The sequence below is a fragment of the Sus scrofa genome, chromosome 1 (assembly GCF_000003025.6).
Source record: "Sus scrofa isolate TJ Tabasco breed Duroc chromosome 1, Sscrofa11.1, whole genome shotgun sequence".
Taxonomy (NCBI): domain Eukaryota; kingdom Metazoa; phylum Chordata; class Mammalia; order Artiodactyla; family Suidae; genus Sus; species Sus scrofa.
In genome coordinates, this window is record NC_010443.5 from 72,343,697 (window position 1) to 72,360,779 (window position 17,083).

The 17,083-nt window shown below is 45.0% G+C and overlaps 1 protein-coding gene across 1 annotated transcript in view; it reads right to left on the reverse strand.

Annotated features, from left to right (window-relative positions):
- ATG5 (autophagy related 5) overlaps positions 254–17,083 on the reverse strand; it is a 176,453-nt gene continuing 159,623 nt past the window's right edge. The window contains exons 8-9 of the mRNA XM_021090470.1: positions 12,265–12,365; positions 254–1,379 (exon numbers count right to left, since the gene is read on the reverse strand). Of these exons, the coding sequence (XP_020946129.1) occupies positions 1,308–1,379; positions 12,265–12,365 (173 nt within the window). The 3' untranslated portion in view covers positions 254–1,307. The remainder of the gene's footprint in view (positions 1,380–12,264; positions 12,366–17,083) is intronic.

Here is a 17,083-nt window from a genome sequence, read left to right on the forward strand (position 1 = left end):
TGGGGAGCAAGATCACTAAGGGAAGGAAAGAACATTCATTTCCGGAGCTCCATGGCTCTGGGAAGCCAGAAGAGTGGCCACAGGGACCTGTGTAGGCCCTTTCAAGGGGGACTATTGAAATAATGGGGAATAGCTTATACCTGACTCCTCAGCACCTGTGCTGACCGCAGGATGGGTGATGGATTGGGAGGATGAGGCATAGATGTATATGAGCTGTTGGAGCTATTTTAGGACAGTCCCTGTAGTGACATTTCTCTTCTCCTTTATTTTTTAAACCATGGTAAAAAATACACATCACATACAAATTTAGTGCAGTTTAGTAGTGTTCAGTATCTTCACGTTGTTGTGTACTGCTCTTGAAAACATTTTCATCATGCAAAGCTGAAACTCCAAGCCGGTGAAGCTCCCCTTTGGCTTCCCCCTTCAACCCCTGTGCAGTGACATTTCTTGATTATGAGTGCTTTTCTTCTGTTAAATCTATAAACTTGATTTCCATACCAAGATTGTTCCTAGCTCACACGCCAGCCTCCATATCTGGGGAGCAGTTCAGACTCACTCTGCTATGAATATTCATCACCGGCTAGGGATCACAAATGCCTGTCCTCAGCACACTGGCTGGACCACTGCAGTTTTATGAAGTTGTTATTGGCACCACCAAAGCAGTCAGGAATGAAAATAACAATCAACTCCTTAAATGTTTACAAGCCTCCTGGGTTGTTGCACATGTAATTTAGAGCTGCCATCTTGTCTCCTCTCGCTCTGTGGAAGGGAGCGTCCTCTCCAGCAGCCTGCTGGCTGTAGGACCATGGAGAGGAGAGGGCCTCTTGCCCCACCCCGGGGTTCTAATGGAGCCTGGGTTGCAGTCCTCACCGGTGGCAGCTTGTTTGGGCTCTTGCTGCACTGCACCACTTCCTCATACAAGGCACATCCTCCCAGTAGGTTTTCCTCAGAGCCAACACAGGAGGCAGGTCAGTACTCTCACCCAATCAGCACAATCAATTTGCCATTCCCTGAAAATAGAGTCGTCCCTCCAGTCTGTCCAGTTTCCCGCCCCCGTCGCTTAGTGGCTGGGATAGGGGGCGGGGAGGGCCGGCCTTGGAGCAAAGCCACATTCCAGGGGGAGGGTTCCTCCCATTCTCTGTGCTGGGCGGGCGTGTTGTGCCTCGTGCCTGCAGCCACCCTTGAAGTGTTGTTGTTACACAACAGTCATGAACTCTGGAATGTCTCTGGTCATTTACAGCGTGACTGTGTCACTCCATAAATGACATGGTCAAGCTTCAAGGCCCAGAGTGATGTTGGCTTGTTTTTCAATAGACCATTTTCTCCCGCCCAGAACAAAGCTTCCAGGCTTTTACGATGTTCTTCTTACTCTGAGACTCCTAAGAGAATGGAAATTCAGGGGAAAGAAAATAGAGGGAGTAGATTACAAATCACATTCCAATAGTCGTACAGATGATTTAAAAACACACTGAATAATTTGACCATACTCTTTGCAGATAAGAAGCTTTCTAGAAATTAGCTGGGCACTTCTTAGAGTAACTTTTCATTATCTCTCACTCTTGCCTTGACTTTTTCCTTCTTTGGTTCATTTCCTTCATGAGATAAATGAAGAGAGCGACAGATTAAGGTTCCAAAGAACATATGATTCATGAGTCACATCTATTTTTTTCTCTACCGTATTCATTTTAAATGGCATCGTTCCAGTAGAAGAAACAGAAAGTAAAAAAAAAAAAAAGAAAAGAAAAAAAGTACCTCAAATACTGATTTTGGTGCTTCTGTTATACAGTAATAATGCCTCACATTTGATTTATACTGTGTAAGTGACTAGGGTCTGTCACTGCCATTGTCTCCTTTTGTCCTCATGAAAATCCTTTGAGGTGGGTTCTGTGATCTTCATTTTACATACAAGGAAACAGAGGCCCAGAGAGATCAAATAAATTAGACGATGCAGGAAAAATACCTTTAAGCCAGTGCACATAGAAGGTACTCCAAAACAATAACTATTCTTAAGAAGCTTGCTTTATGTTCACCCAACTAGTGACTAGAATTAGAATCTTCTTAAACCATGGCTACTAACTTCTCTCTCCACCTCAGCATAGCAATCTCAGTCCACAAAATAGAAGAGATTTAGTCTTAAATCTTTTTTGGAACCTCCATTTTATTGTGTATTAGCTATAGAATTAGAGAGTTTGTTGAGGATGCGCTAAATGTAATTCACACAGCCTTGTGGTTTTTTGACCTATTTCCTCTAAGGGGGGAAAAATGTTTAGAAGATCTTCCCTATTGCTCTTATTTTTAAATCATTTTATTAGAATGATTGAGTTTGGTGAGGGGTGTTTTAAGTTGTGAGGTTTTCAACCTAATAATGAAAGACAAATCTAGCATTTTGACCTGTGCACTCGTTTGTTCATTCAACAATATTTATTGTCTGCCTCATATACTTCGAATATGGGGTCAGGCTAAAGTGGCTTAACTGGCCAAACTAGGAATAAACCCAGGATCAGGTATGACTATGACCACGACCTGATGTCAAATAGTTTCTTACCTTCAGACAGAGAGAGAGCTATGTACAATCTGATCGATGTTATTGGTCCATTTTAAATAAATTTGTTCTGTGAATAAGGGCTAAGAGGGATCAAATTGAATCAGAAACGCTAATTCCTAGCTGTCATTTGAAGTATTTAGCTTTATAGGTATTTTAGGTATCTTCTGCATATAATTTGCCTTTGGCTCAAAAAAGATAATTTAAGGAGTTCCCGCTGTGGCACAGTGGGTTAATGACAAGCTGCCTAGTCTCTGTGGAAGCACCGGTTCCATCTCTGGGAACTTCCATATGCCAGAGGGGTGGCAAATAAAAAAAAAAAAAAAAAAAGGTAATTTAAGTAAGAACAATGTACATCCTGACTATCTGGGTTTGGACATCTGACAGAGAATTGCCTGTCCCACTTGTATTTGTACCAGACTCTATGGGCAATGCTAATCCTGAACATCTACAATACACATTGTGAAATCTGGCCATGCCTGCAAGGAAATTTTTTTATAATTAAAAAAATTTTGTTATAAATCAGTGATAATTTAGAAGTAGGTGGTCATAGGACTACAGTGTCATCTCTACATAGATCTTCAGAAATGTGAGTTTCTGGATGAGATCGTAAACAAAATGTTGTCGGTTTTTAATATTACATAAAACACACTATGCTGAGATGTCCTAGTTTAACCTTTAAATATCCAAGCACTGGGAGTTCTTATTGTGGCACAGCAGAAACGAATCTGACTAGCAACCATGAGGTTGCACGTTCAATCCCTGGCCTCACTCAGTGGGTTAAGGATCCGGTGTTGCTGTGACCTGTGGTGTAGATCACAGACGCAGCTCAGATCTGGCATTGCTGTGGTTGCGGCATAGCCAGCAGGTATGGCTCCAATTAGACCCCTAGCCTGGGAACCACCATATGCCGAGGGTGTGGCCTTAAAAAAGCAATAAATAAATAAATAAATATCCAAGCATCTTATATGGATTCATAAAATCATGCCAGGTTATTATTTCTTTCAATAAAATGTACTCTCAGAACAATAGCAATAATGAGGGGGGGGGTCTTAAAATGGATGGATGGGGCACTCGACTGGGGGCAGTTGGGAGGGAGGGGGGCAGGTCATCTAGAGACCAGGGTTTATTCCTGGTATGGCCAGCTGGGCTACTTTAGCAAGATGGGTAACCACTCCAAGTCTGTTTCTGCATCTGTCAAATGCAGTCCTCTAAGTCCATTTCTACCAATTGGTGGATGTAAAGGTTTGTTGTTCATTTTAATAAAGCTGTATTAACATGAAAAGGGCTTGTGGAAACCTCAGCTTGGGGCCACCCTTCTGGCCACTCTGTGTTGTAGCCAACCCAGTGTTTTGGTCAGGGTGGCAAAGGAAAATAGGGGTTGTTGCCCTCTGGCTCTTGGCTCAGAGCTTTGGGAGGTATTGATGACTCAGCATATGGCTTTCTGCCTGTGGGTCAAGGCTACAAGTGCCCAGGTGGGCCTTGTTATGAGGGAGCTGCCAGCATTTGGGGTGAGGCAGGAGCTTGAAATGTGGACCATTTATAAGCACGCAGATTCCAGGACACTTTACTCAAGCTAAGGAGTGTCAAACTCCATCCCTTCATCAAGCCGCCACCTTGCATAATTATCCTCCTCCAATTATTCTTGCATTTCCATGCCAAGTGGTACCCATACTTTCTATTCCCTGGTGTCACATAGTTTGCTTGTTGTCGTCCAACCCATAAACTTGATGACAAGGCTTTTATTGGTTGGGGGTGGGAATAAGGGTGAATCCAGATATTCTTCCTAGACCCAGTGGGTCACTAAAGAGAAAAGAGAGAAAGAAAAAAGACAACAAGCAATCTAACACTCCTCCCGATTTAAGGGCAGAGGAAACTTACTACCGCAAAAACACTGTTGTCAATACTAGAGTCATCCTGGGTAGATAGGCGTCTTGGAAATCCTGGACACGTTTTGGAAAGATAATACAACCCTATTTGTATGGAAAACTATTTTTAAGGGGATAATAAGTTGTGAAACTACAAGGCTGTATAATCTTTAAGCTATGAGATGTCGACATAATTGTTTTGAGATCAACCAATCAGACCACACATTTTGTGCTGCTAGGTTATAATGAGTGTTCATTAAGCATCATGATAACAACACCCTCCTTGTTTGCTAACAAAGGGGCATTCTCTTCATGGATCACTGATGACAGGTGATGTGGCACAATTAAAGGCATCTACTCATCTCCTTTTTCCTGATTTTTTCCAGAGCTGTCAGATGGTGAGAGAACATTTTACCTCCCCTGATTTTTTTTTTCTCCTTCCTCTTCATTTCCCTCTTCTTCTTCTTCTTCTTCTTCTTTTTTTTTTTTATACCTTCCTCTTGGCTGAACTAAATTTCTTCATGTGAGGACATGTCTCCCTAGTGACCAGTCAGGCACTTTGGGCAACGCTTGACTTTTCCAGGTCACTGGGACACCATTGGGTGAACTGGAGTCAGCATTTACCAAGTGAAATCCCAAGAGCTGGAGACATGGGCCTGCCTCCCAAGATGGCCAGTTTTTCCAGAGGAGCTGTTCACTCACCTTGCAGAGAGAGACGATGGAGCGAACTCTTCCATGTGTGCAAGTAAATCTGTAAAAACGTTCCGCTTTTGGAATATATTCAAAATATCTGCTTTCATTTCCATCTAATTTTTAAAATTTTATATTGGTATGTCCTATGCCTGTTCTCTGTGATTTTAGGCAAGTCCTTGAAACTTTGATTTACCATTTACTTATCTCTGAAGTTTCACTGGTACAAAGGAAGAGCTTTTATTTATTCATCCAATATTTATGAAACCCAAACTTTGTCCATACCACTGCATTTTGTGTTTCTGGAGTCACGGGACAGCACAATGTCTGGTGCTGTTCCCTAGAATTTACAATCTAATTGAAGAGATGGACATTTACATATAAAAATAAAACAGAGCAAGACCATATATGATTATGTCCAAACAGACCACATTGTATGTACAAGGATATTCACTGAAACACTGTTATAACAACATCTGGGGGACCACCTAAATGTCCACTGACAGAAGATGAAACACAGTGGAATCGTCTGTACAATGGAATAGTATGCAGCTATTAAAGAGAATAGACTGGCTCTACATGTACTAAAATGGAAGTGCCCCAAAACACAGCTTTAAGAGAAAAAAGCAAGTGTTTTGTAATAGTGTGTACTGTGCTGCCCTTTGTGAAAAGAAAAACTGGGGAGTTCCCGTCGTGGTGCAGTGGTTAATGAATCCGACTAGGAACCATGAGGTTGCGGGTTCGGTCCCTGCCCTTGCTCAGTGGGTTAACGATCCGGCGTTGCCGTGAGCTGTGGTGTAGGTCTCAGACGCGGCTGGGATCCCGCGTTGCTGTGGGTCTGGCGTAGGCCGGTGGCTACAGCTCCGATTCGACCCCTAGTCTGGGAACCTCCATATGCCGCGGTAACGGCCCAAGAAATAGCAAAAAGACAAAAAAAAAAAAAAAAAAGAAAAGAAAAACTGGGAATACGATGCAAAGTCTTATGATGCATTGAATATCTTTGATTAGATATACAGGAATCTGGAGAAAGCAAATGGCTCTTGGAAAGAGATGGGAGGCTAAGGAGAGGGGAAGGAGGAAGAATCCCTGAACCTTTAATTTCTTCTTGTCATTTGTTCATTTTCCAACCAGGTATATATGTTATCAAATTTTTAAATTAAAAGGAAAATTTTGAATGTGCCCTAATCCTAACTGGAAAATTTACTGCTCCATTCCCTTCAAGTCAGTTCCCATCTGATGCTTCTCGAATATAGGACAGGACAGAAGGGGTTTCAATAACTTAACACTCCATTAAACATGGAATTTTAGGAACTGTTTCTAATATGGTGATTCAAAAGGATGTGGGACAGCGTCGAGGAAAGGGATTTGGGGAACAAACGAGAGCAGGCTGAAAAAGCGCTCTGAGCAGAAGGTTCTTCCTTCCCTGCTGACTCTGTCACACTCATGGCTGTCCTCTATCACTCGGATACCTGTGGCCAAAAAGGAGACTGGCAGCCCTGGCTCCTCTCATAGGAGGGTCACATCTTCCCGGTTCTAAGTTCTTCCTGGCACATTCTCAGAGGGTGTGGCAGCTTATCAGACCTTTGTTACCAGTGATGACAGCATCCCATGGACTACTAGGATCTCAGAGGTAGAAGGGACTCTGAAAACTATCCCTACCTTCCTCATCTTACAGTCAGGCCATGGGGAAGCGTGACCCGCTCAGGATATATCAGGCATCAGGTGCAGAGCTGGGACTATGCCCTTCTCTTCTGAGTCTGGTGCTCTTTTTGTGACACCACATACAGTCATGGTCCCCTTAGATTTTCAGGAGGGGCAGCTCTAAGGCCATGACAGCTCTTCCTCTAATACGGATTGAACACAGTGAGGGCAAACTCTTCAAATCAGACTCAGGGCTTCCCTGGAGGGAATCTGCCAGACTCCTGAGGCAGATTTCAGAGTGAGAGTGAGGGGACCAAGGGATTTCCTCTTCCTGTTGGAGAAAATGTGAGTGATCACACAGGCACCCAGCAAACAGTCAGGACCGGCCATCCTCAGGGTACCCAACCCCCTCCCCCCATGGATCAAACAAGTTGCAACATCAAAAATCTTCATCCTGATGTAACATTAATTTTTTACCAGTGATGGGTTATATAAAACCTCCTACAAAAGTAAGGCAGTAAGGAAAATAGACAAACTTGTCCCTTTTTTCTGAAGGAAAAAAAAAAATAATGAAACCTCAGTACTTGGACTAATTTTTTAAAATATAACAAGGGCCAAATGTCCTCCTCTGTTTGATACCCTTTCTCTTTGTGCTGTTCCTGTGAGTCCCCTTTGTCTATGGGGTCAAGTGAAGTCTCTGGGCATCAGAGCCCACTGGCTTGGGTTTGTAAATACTTCATCACTCCTGGGCTCTGACCTCTAACCCTGCTGAGTCTCACCTGTGTAGCCCTGATGGCTTTTACTTTCTATTTACTGAAATAAATTTCCTCTTTTATGATGACTTCAGAAAATGGACTCTGAACTTGGAGTTTATAAGTACAAGAACCAGCTTATCTCCATCCTGGCCGTGAATCACCGCCTCTTCCCACCCAGTTCCAGAGACACCTGAGTTAATTTAGTCTCATCTAATTCCTCCTGCTGTTTTCAGTGGGACTTCCGCCACCTAGGCAGCATGAGTCAAAACGGATCATCGGACTGCTTAACGAATGGAGGTGTTTGTTTGGAGCTGAATGTTTACAACGAAAACCACCAACCATCTTGTTTTTTCATGTTGTGACAGCCCAGAAGCTGAGCCCCAGAGAGAGGGCCTCTCCATTCTGGCTTAGAAAAGGATCTTCTGGTTTCTTGGCTTTGGGCTTTTGTCGAAAGCTTTGAAAGTTCTACCGGATGACCAGTGTCCCAGGTCTCGATGAATAAAAACGTGTCATCATCTAAGTTAATCTTCAGTCTTCATTTCCAGCCACAGCTCAAGGGTTTTTGGTGTCTGTCTTTGGAAATGACTCAACTCACGGATGGGGGGAAAACTGAACCACTGAATTAATTATACCACATCTTCAGGCTCTGTCCTTTCATTTACTTGAATCGGTGTTTAATTAACAACTCAAGACTGCACTTCCTTGCAGGTGAGTTTGCTTTTCATGAGATCATAAAATTAAAGAAGAGGTCTGCCACGTTCACTGCTCATTGGTCTTTGTCCCTGGCCTGACCCCGACCACTTTCAATTCTGACTCCTCTCTAGGACTTCCCTGTCTAACTAGGAAAGTCTCCCGAATGGGGCAGGGAGCCCTCACTGCTGCGGGTGTCACCTCTGGAGCACTTTCCCGGTCCCCTCTGTTCCCAAGACTCTTTCCATGCTCTCTCTTGCTCTTCCTTTGTCTTCTCTACATTTTTATTTGCCAGATGCTGGAGGATCCTGCTGCTGCCATCAGTATTTACCCTACAGCTGTTTTAGGTAATGGTCATTCTACAAAGAGACACAAGTAGTCACAAAGTACCTCCATGGGCCTCTCTCCTCCTCCTCCATGTTCACCATCCCACCTTCTCTTGTTTGCCCTTTGCCTGAAGCAGGAAGATGGGGAGGGGAAATTTACTCTTGTTTTGATCTAGCACCAGCCCTCAGCCCTGGCTCATGCTTCTTTCTGCCTAAAAAGAAGAGTTTGTGTTTACCAAATGCTTTACAACTCATTAATACCCCACAACTGTGTGCTTGTCCCCATTTTACCATCATGGCGGGCTGGCTCTTAACACTGTGCTATCTGCCTCTCACCACCTATGTGCTACCCCATCACCTCTTGGACAATTAAAACATACATGCGTGTGCACACACACACACACACACACCCCTTGAAATTTAAAAATAATTCATCTAATGTAATTTGGGTCCATGGATAACAACTCCCTTCAATAAGCTAACATCTCCGAACCTGGGCATTGTCAATTGGGCTTAAGTCTGGAGTGGAAATCGCTAAAATGTTGATTGGATGGGGGTGGGGAGCAACATAAAGCTCAAAATATAACACAGAAATGTTTTATTTACTAAAACCACATAAGTTATTTTGATGGTAAGACCTTATCCAATACTGGCCTCTGATCCACCAGAAAGAGTTTCATAAAAGTTAAATGTAAAAATCCAGTCCTTGGCTTATTAGTTGAGCCCCTCATTTAGAGTCGTTTAGACTCTACACACTCTTACTTTCTACACAAGTCTAAAGGGGCCAGGGATCTTCTTTCCAGTCCATAGAGGACTAGAGACCACACACCAAAAGGCAAAGCCAGAGGGAGAGATGCTAGAAACCTGCATCCTGGAGTGGGTGGGAGAGGTAACTGCTACCTGCACAGGAGGAGAGGAGCTTTATAGGGGAGCAAATGTAAGACCACTCAGGGGAGGAGGTGATAGGCCATCCACAGCCTGACATTGACAAACAGTCCCTGTGCTCATCATCATATCCCTGGACAAGGACAGCTCATGATCAGCCAGATATGATGAAGAGGTTCACCATTTTTTCAAGGAATCCCTATACGTAATGGTTAAATTTTTATTGCCTGTTGCCTGAAGGATTATCAGTAACACCAAGATAGCAAAAATGACTCATTCCTCAAGATTTCTGGTTGGCCAAGTTTTACTTTGTGTATTTACATGCAAGTTATCCTGAAGATAAGCCACACTGTCCCTTTTTTTTTTTTTTTTTTTTTTTTTTTTTTTTTTTTTTGCTTTTTAGGGCCATACGAAGGTTCTCAGGCTAGGGGTCTAATCAGAGCTACTACTGCTGCCGGCCTACGCCACAGCCACAGCAATGCCAGATCCGAGCGGCACCAGATCCGAGCCGAGTCTGCGACCTACACCACAGCTCATGGCAATGCTGAATCCTTAACCCACTGAGCAAGGCTGGAATCGAACCCAAAACCTCATGGTTCCTAGTCAGATTCATTTACGGTGCTCTACGAAGGGAACTCCCACACTGTCACTCTTAAATAAGTTTCTGATGACCATAATTTCATATCATCAAGTGACAAGTTCTCAGGTTATGAAACAATAATTAGCCTTAACACCATGAGTCTCTAAAGCATGGATGACTAATTAAAGAGACCCTGTATTTCTGCTAGTACAGGTTTCATGAAGGATTCTGGCAAGAGCTAGAGTCAGCCTGGGACTGTGGTTATTTTGCATACATGAAAAGTCTGGTCATCTCTTTGAAGGGCCTGGACTGTGTCCAAAGATCCCTTCCTTTTTACATAATAGTGCTTTACTTCCTGAATTACAAAAATATTATTTTACTAAAGAGAAAGGAACTGGACTTGTGACATATTTTTGTGCAATTATTTGACTTAATTCCCCATATTGAAAATGAACCTGTCAATTATGAACTAAATGAAATAATAGATTTTGCCCCCTCTACAGGGTGGGCACTTAACCACCAACAACTCTAGAAAGTTCTGGGGGACAGCAGGATGGGCAGTTTTGATAGCAGACAATAAACTCTAGAAAACAGGGAAAGCAAAACACCATCTCCAGGGCAGATGGGGGGGGGGGGGGGTAGACTGACAGCCTGGGAAGCCAGTGGTGGTTGAGGGAAGGGTTCGGGAGGTCACTCTCCACAGCCGTTGGCAAAGGTGGGTGCGTTTGTACGCATCCCCAGCCACTCAGTCAGAGTACAGATTTCCAGGTCTCACTTCAGATCTGGTTTGCAAGATTTGGGGTGAGGCCCAGGAATCCCCGGATGATTCTGGCCCGAAAGTAGCCTGAGGGCCTCTCTTTAAAAATTCCGGGCAAGGGCCCTGTGAGAAAACGCATTGGGATTTCGCAAGATTGTGCTCCTTTTAACTCTGGAACCGCCTCCCAGCAGCAAGCAAGCAACTCATTGGTTCTGGTTCCACAGAAACCCCTCGTGGACGTGGATGATGTAATGCAGTGATGACGACGGCGTCACGCTGCTTCCTGCTCCACAGGCTCCTTCCTGCTCCACACGCTCCTGACTGACAACCCGAGGGCGAGACACGGTGACTTTGATGAACATCACCCACCAAACTCCCCTGGTGATACGTGCCCTTTCCCTGCGCCTTCTGGGTGGGGTCTGAGCCACACAAAGGGGAGGAGCCATCACTTCCCCTTCAGTGATCATCTCTCCTTTGAGTCAGGATTTGCTGGAAGGTTTAAAATTAATTAATTAATTAATTAATTTATTTATTTATTTTAGACCATGTTGCTCCTCAAAGGGTTCTGCAGAGTACAATCATCTCTACAATATTGGGTAGAAAGTCTGGCAGGGGTCCCCCAACTCTTTCTGAATTGTGAACCACTGAGCACAAACACAGAAAACCACCTGGAAATTGCCGCCTGCTCCTGATGTTTTGTCACCAATAAGCTCTGCCTGGGATTCCTACTCCTCCTCAGGCACATTGGGGAGATAACCACGAGACTGTCCTTCTGAAGTGTCCACTGGAGGTGGAGACAAAGTCTTAAGGAGAGCTGAGACATGTACTCTGCTCCTGTACTCTGCCTTCCTGGTTTATAAGATTTGTATAATTATTTCCCCTAGACAGTAGACTGGGGGGTGGGGGATGGGGTAGGAATGGAGTCTGTCTGCATCTCCAAAGCCTAATAGAGCACAAGGCACGTCCTTGGTCTTCGAGGCATGGCTGAGAAAGGAATGAATGACCCACCCCGTGTGCAGTGTGCTGGGAAGGAAAGTCAGAGGCTGAGCCAGGGGCCAGAGTGGGAACTTTCACAACAGAAGCTCACTGACAGTTTCTGAGAAGGGGTCATGTGGAGCCTTCCACAGTTCAGGAAGATGAACATGGAGTGAGGCTGAGGGATAGGGGAGGGAGGGTCTGCAGGAGGGTACCCCAAGAAGAGCGCCCACCCTAGACCTCCTGCCCCCCCCCCCAAGCAACTGACACAGAATCATGAATCCCATAGGTGAGTTTTCAACCACATCTGCTTTAGAAGAGATAATACCCCTGAAGTTGTTTTTGTTCAGTTTGGTTTTGTTCTTTTGCCATGGTGTGCAGTGGCTTGATGTGGGATCTCGGTTCCCAGACCAGGGATTGAACCTGGGGGCTGCAGAGGTGAAAGCTCTAAATCTCAACCACTAGACCCCCAGAGAACTCCGGCCTGGGCTGTTTTTGATACACCAAAGAAATGAGGTTGCATGGACGCATCTATAGCGATTTTGATATCCATACCTGTGTGTCTACACACGTCCAGCTGGAGTTAAGGAAGCACAGCCTGGCCACACACTCCTTCTTCATGAACTCTGTCAGGACTTCAAGGTAGCTTTTAGTTCCTAGAAGAGATCATTTTCCAAACATACCTGAGTTAATGGGCACACATCTCACTCTCGTGGAATATTTTACTCAATCCAGCTTAACAGATGATTATTATTGCTATTATTAATGAGTCTAATAATAGTCACAATGATAAACAAGTTTCTCGGGGGCCACCACATGGATAGCAATTAAAGCCTAAAAGAACATAGTCCCCAGGGACCTACAATCCACTCTAATCAGGCAGTTAGGGAGGATTTTTATTATTTTTTAAAAAACTTTCCCCTTAATTCCATCTTCATTATGTGGGTAGAAATCACCCCTTGAGGGATTAGCCTCAAGGCAATATGCTGGAACTATTTCAAAAAGGCTAAGGGGTGGCCTTGTGGTCCCAGAAGACTTGGGAAGTCATGGCTGGTGCCTCAGTCCAGACCAGGGCTGTCCAACAGAAATGCAATGCAAGCCACACATGTAATTTTAAATTTTTTAGTAGCCAGCTCAAAAAAAAAAAAAAAAAAAAAAAGTAAAAGGAAACAGGCTAAGGAATTTTAGTATTTTCTTTAACCAAATCTATCCAAAATATCATTTCCACATATAATCAGTATAAAAATTATTAACAAGGTGTTCCCATTGTGGCTTAATTGAAATGAATCTGACTAGTATTCATGAGGATGCAGGTTCGATCCCTGGCCTCGCTCAGTGTGTTAAGGATCTGGCATTGCCGTGAGCTGTGGTGTGGGTCGCAGGCGCGGCTTGAATCCTGTGTTGCTGTGGCTGTGGTATAGACTGCAGCAGCTATAGCTTCAATTTGACCCTGAGTCTGGGAACCTCCATATGCTGTGGGTGCAGCCTAAAAATACCAAATAAATAAATAAATAAATATTAATGAGATACTCGAGATTCTTTTGCTGTTGTTACTCTAAGTCTTAGAAGTCTGGTGTCTCTTTTACCCTTACAGCATGTTTCTCTCCGAACTAGCCACATTGCCAGGGTAGCTACCAGCTGCCGTGGTGGACAGCACACATCCAGCCCCCCTGGGAAGATGCTGGCAGTCACTCAGCTGCCTGAGGAGGCCCCTCTCAGGCACTAACCACAGGCGTTTCTCTGGGCAGCAAAGTAAGGGGAAATGCCCAAGGCTTGCCCCTCCCAGTGCTAGCTGAGCAGAATAAATGCTATTCTGATACAGCAGGGTTAGCAATGAAAGAAGAGTTGGGGTGGAGAAAGATGAACGAGATTCTGAGGTTTTGTGAATCTAAGTCACATTCTCAGGACTTTGGGTGGTCAGGGAAGAGGATGACAGGCCCAGGCAGAACCAAGAGAGCAAGAGGAAATGCGGGCAGCGAGGGGGCTTTGCTGCACCTGAATATGATGGGGCGGGATTACCAACTTCCGGGCTTCCTTAGAGATGATCCTGTCTACCTTGGGCTGGAGAGCTTGCCAAGGAAGGAAGGAGCCACCAACCGCAGCAGGGAGATTCATCCAAGGGATAAAAGGAATGTCACCCAGCCACCCAAGAGGAAGAGCGGACCCGGGCGCTTCCTTCAACACAAAGCTCAGGTGAAGCCAGAGGGCCAGGGGCTAGAACTCCCAGACCCTGTCCGTCGCCAATGAGGCCTTGGGGGTGCTGGGGGTGTCCAGTGTCCCCTCCAGCTTTCCCAAATAGGACTGGCAAGAACCCACTGTAAAGTGATAGAGATTATGTCAGGTGATTCTAAGTGATTACATGTGATGGAAAGAGAGAGGTGCGGAACAGACAGTGGCCGCCTGGTTCCCCTACTGCCTGTAGCACTGAAATGAATCAACCTCGAGTCTGAGTAATGCAGGGCAGGGCCGCCGCACTCGGGCTGCTGCTTCCTGAAGAGGACTGGGCTCTTTCCCAAATTTTACAGGTTCAGCCAGAGGATCCTCTCACAGGTAAAAGCGCTGCCTCATGCCCTGCAACCACAAGATTTGCTTTCTGCTGTTTGGGAGGAATTTTCCTGTGAAAGGCCACAAGTGTGAAGTAATGCTTTAGAATTAGGGCTTTTAAAATGAAAGCAGGGTTCTAGGGCCTGGGACATTGACCACAGGGACAGAGAGATTTGGGGTCAAATGTCAGCCTATAAACAGTGTGGGCCTGGCAGGGCGTGACTCACTGAGCTCCTCCAGGGCCAGGGGGACCATCAGCACATCAGCTGGTACGTATAGGTAGCTGCCAGGTTTCAGGCCAATTTCTAAGGAAATGATGTATTTTTAGGCTTTGGGGTTGGAAAATGACCATGTGAATGACTTCTGGAGAGCTCAAGGGAGATGCTACAGACTTGCAGGCTGGTGGGTCTCACCCAGAGCCCCACCTGGCCATGCTGGCAATTACCCATCCTGGGCCGGCTTGCTTGGGAGCCACGCATCTGGGAAACAAACAGGAGGAAAATGTGTTCACCCGGGGGCAGCCACACTCATTTCTCCCCACAGAGGAAATGGCCACTCCCAGAGCACAAAGCTTCCTGGCTGCTCGGAAGCTGGGACCAAGTGCCTGGTCTTCCTGCACCCTCTCTGCCCCGATTCTGAAAGCCTGCCTGCCAAGTGCTGGGGAAGAATGAGGTCTGCGGCTGGAAGGAAGGAGCAGGGCAGAGGAAGGCTTGCTCCAGGGCCGACCCAACAATTATTTTTTATGACGTGGAGTATATTATGTTGATGGTTTCATTTTTGGTTATTACCTTCTATTAGAAAGCATCTTGAGTAAGATGATTATGGGGGCATCTTATTCCTGCCTCAGGAATCTACTCTCAAATTTTCAGTGGACTGTTGTTTTTCCTGGACATATTATTATGATTGTTCTTGTTATGGTTGTGATTATGTAAACTGCTAGTTGTCAAAGGGCTCTTTTTATTAGCCATTGCTCACAACCCCATTGCTTTGAGGTAAACAGATGTAGACTAGTGCCCACACAGAGCATGGAGAGGTCAAGCACCCCAGAACGTTCTCTCCTGGTGAGGACCCACCTCTTAGGCTAGAGTGCCAGCCTTTTGCCAGGGGCTAGAGTGCCAGCGGTATCCCTTTCCTCTTGTCCCCAACTGCCCTGCCAGGACTAGTCTTAGGAACTGCGAACAAATGAAAAATATCCCCAAAGTAGTGTCAGTCCTTCTTACTTCTGGGTCCACCCTGGTCCCCTGCACTGGGCCAAACTGGTGCTAGTGTTTTGCCATGGGCCCCTGGTGCTTTTGGTTTGAGTGACCTGCCCAGTGTCTGACAGGATGGCCAAAATTGGCAGCATTCCAAAATGACAAGTCAGAGCTTGGAACCACAGATGTGCCTGAATCCTGAATTGGAACTAACACACTCTGAGCCACTGTCATCTGCATGTCCCACCAGTGCCTCACTCAATGGGTCTAAATCAGATGTATTATCTTATCCCTGCACCAAAACTTTGCATCTACTGAATTCTGACAGTGGCATCTCCCAGGTGCCCAGAAGAAAAGTACTTAGAAATATATTTAAATGGTCTAATTTTTAAATTATAAGGTTATATGCTTATTGCAAAAAAAAAAATACAGGTTATAAACTAATGACTAAAAATGTGCTCCCCAAACCCAGCTCGCCATCCTTCTTCTCCCAAGTATTGGTGTGTATCATTTGACCTCTGTTTTGTGCAACCAAGGCATACTTCCTTTTGTTGTGGTTATTATCTTTGACCTTACCCTTGCCTCTTCTAACACCCATCAGTTATCAACCCCCACTAATTTTTCCTTTAGATTTCTCACATTTGTCCAGGCTTTCCACCTAAATTCCTATTGCCTTACACTTAGAATATTAATGTTCCATGGTAAAGTGAGAGAGGGCTTTGAAACCAAATAACTTAACTTAGGTCTTGGTCTCTCCACTTGAGCAAATGACTTAGACCTTCTTTGAGTCTCACTTTCCTTGTCTGTTCAGGGGGGATAATAATACCTATCTGTGGAGGCTGACGAAAATGAATAGTTGTAAAGTGCTATGACACAGTAGGTACTGAATAAATGTCCACAATTAATATTCTCTTCTAAGTGCCCTTAAGAACACCCGTTTTAGGGAGTTCCCACCTTGGCTCAGTGGTTATGAACCCAACTAGTATCCATGAGAATTGGGTTCAATCCCTGGCCTTGCTCAGTGTGTTAAGGATCTGTCTGGCATTGCCATGAACTGTAGGCTGGCAGCTGTAGCTCTGATTTGACCCCTAGTCTGGGAACTTCCTTATGCTGCAGGTATGGCCTTAAAAAAAAAGAGCACCCATTTCATTTTGCTCCCAGTTAGCCTGCATACCAAGGTTAGATTAATCTTTCTTAAAACACTTATTTTATTTTGATAAAAATTTCTTGGTCACAACCTTTAAAAAGCTCCCCACTGTACGGGTGGCAAATTGTCTTTAACCCACACCTCAGCTTTTGTTGATTGGTAATGTCTGCTTGTGAGGTTGCCCTGGGCCTGGAGGGAGAGCACGCCAGGTTAGCTTAGCAATGTCTGCTCTGAGAGCAGAGGCAGGAAGTAAAATCCGGACCTACAGAGTAAAATCCAGCATTACTTCATGTCCTCTCTGTCCAATCTGCCCCTGGAGGAGTCCATCCTTCCATGTGTCTTTCCTCCCTCTGGACTGGTCTCCTGATCTGCCACACATACCGTAGATCCTCTGCCAGTGGTAACCCCCCAGATCTTGCAGCTGGCTGACTTCCCATCACCTGAGCTCACCGCCTATCTCCCCAAAGAGGCCAAGCACTCTTTATAACAT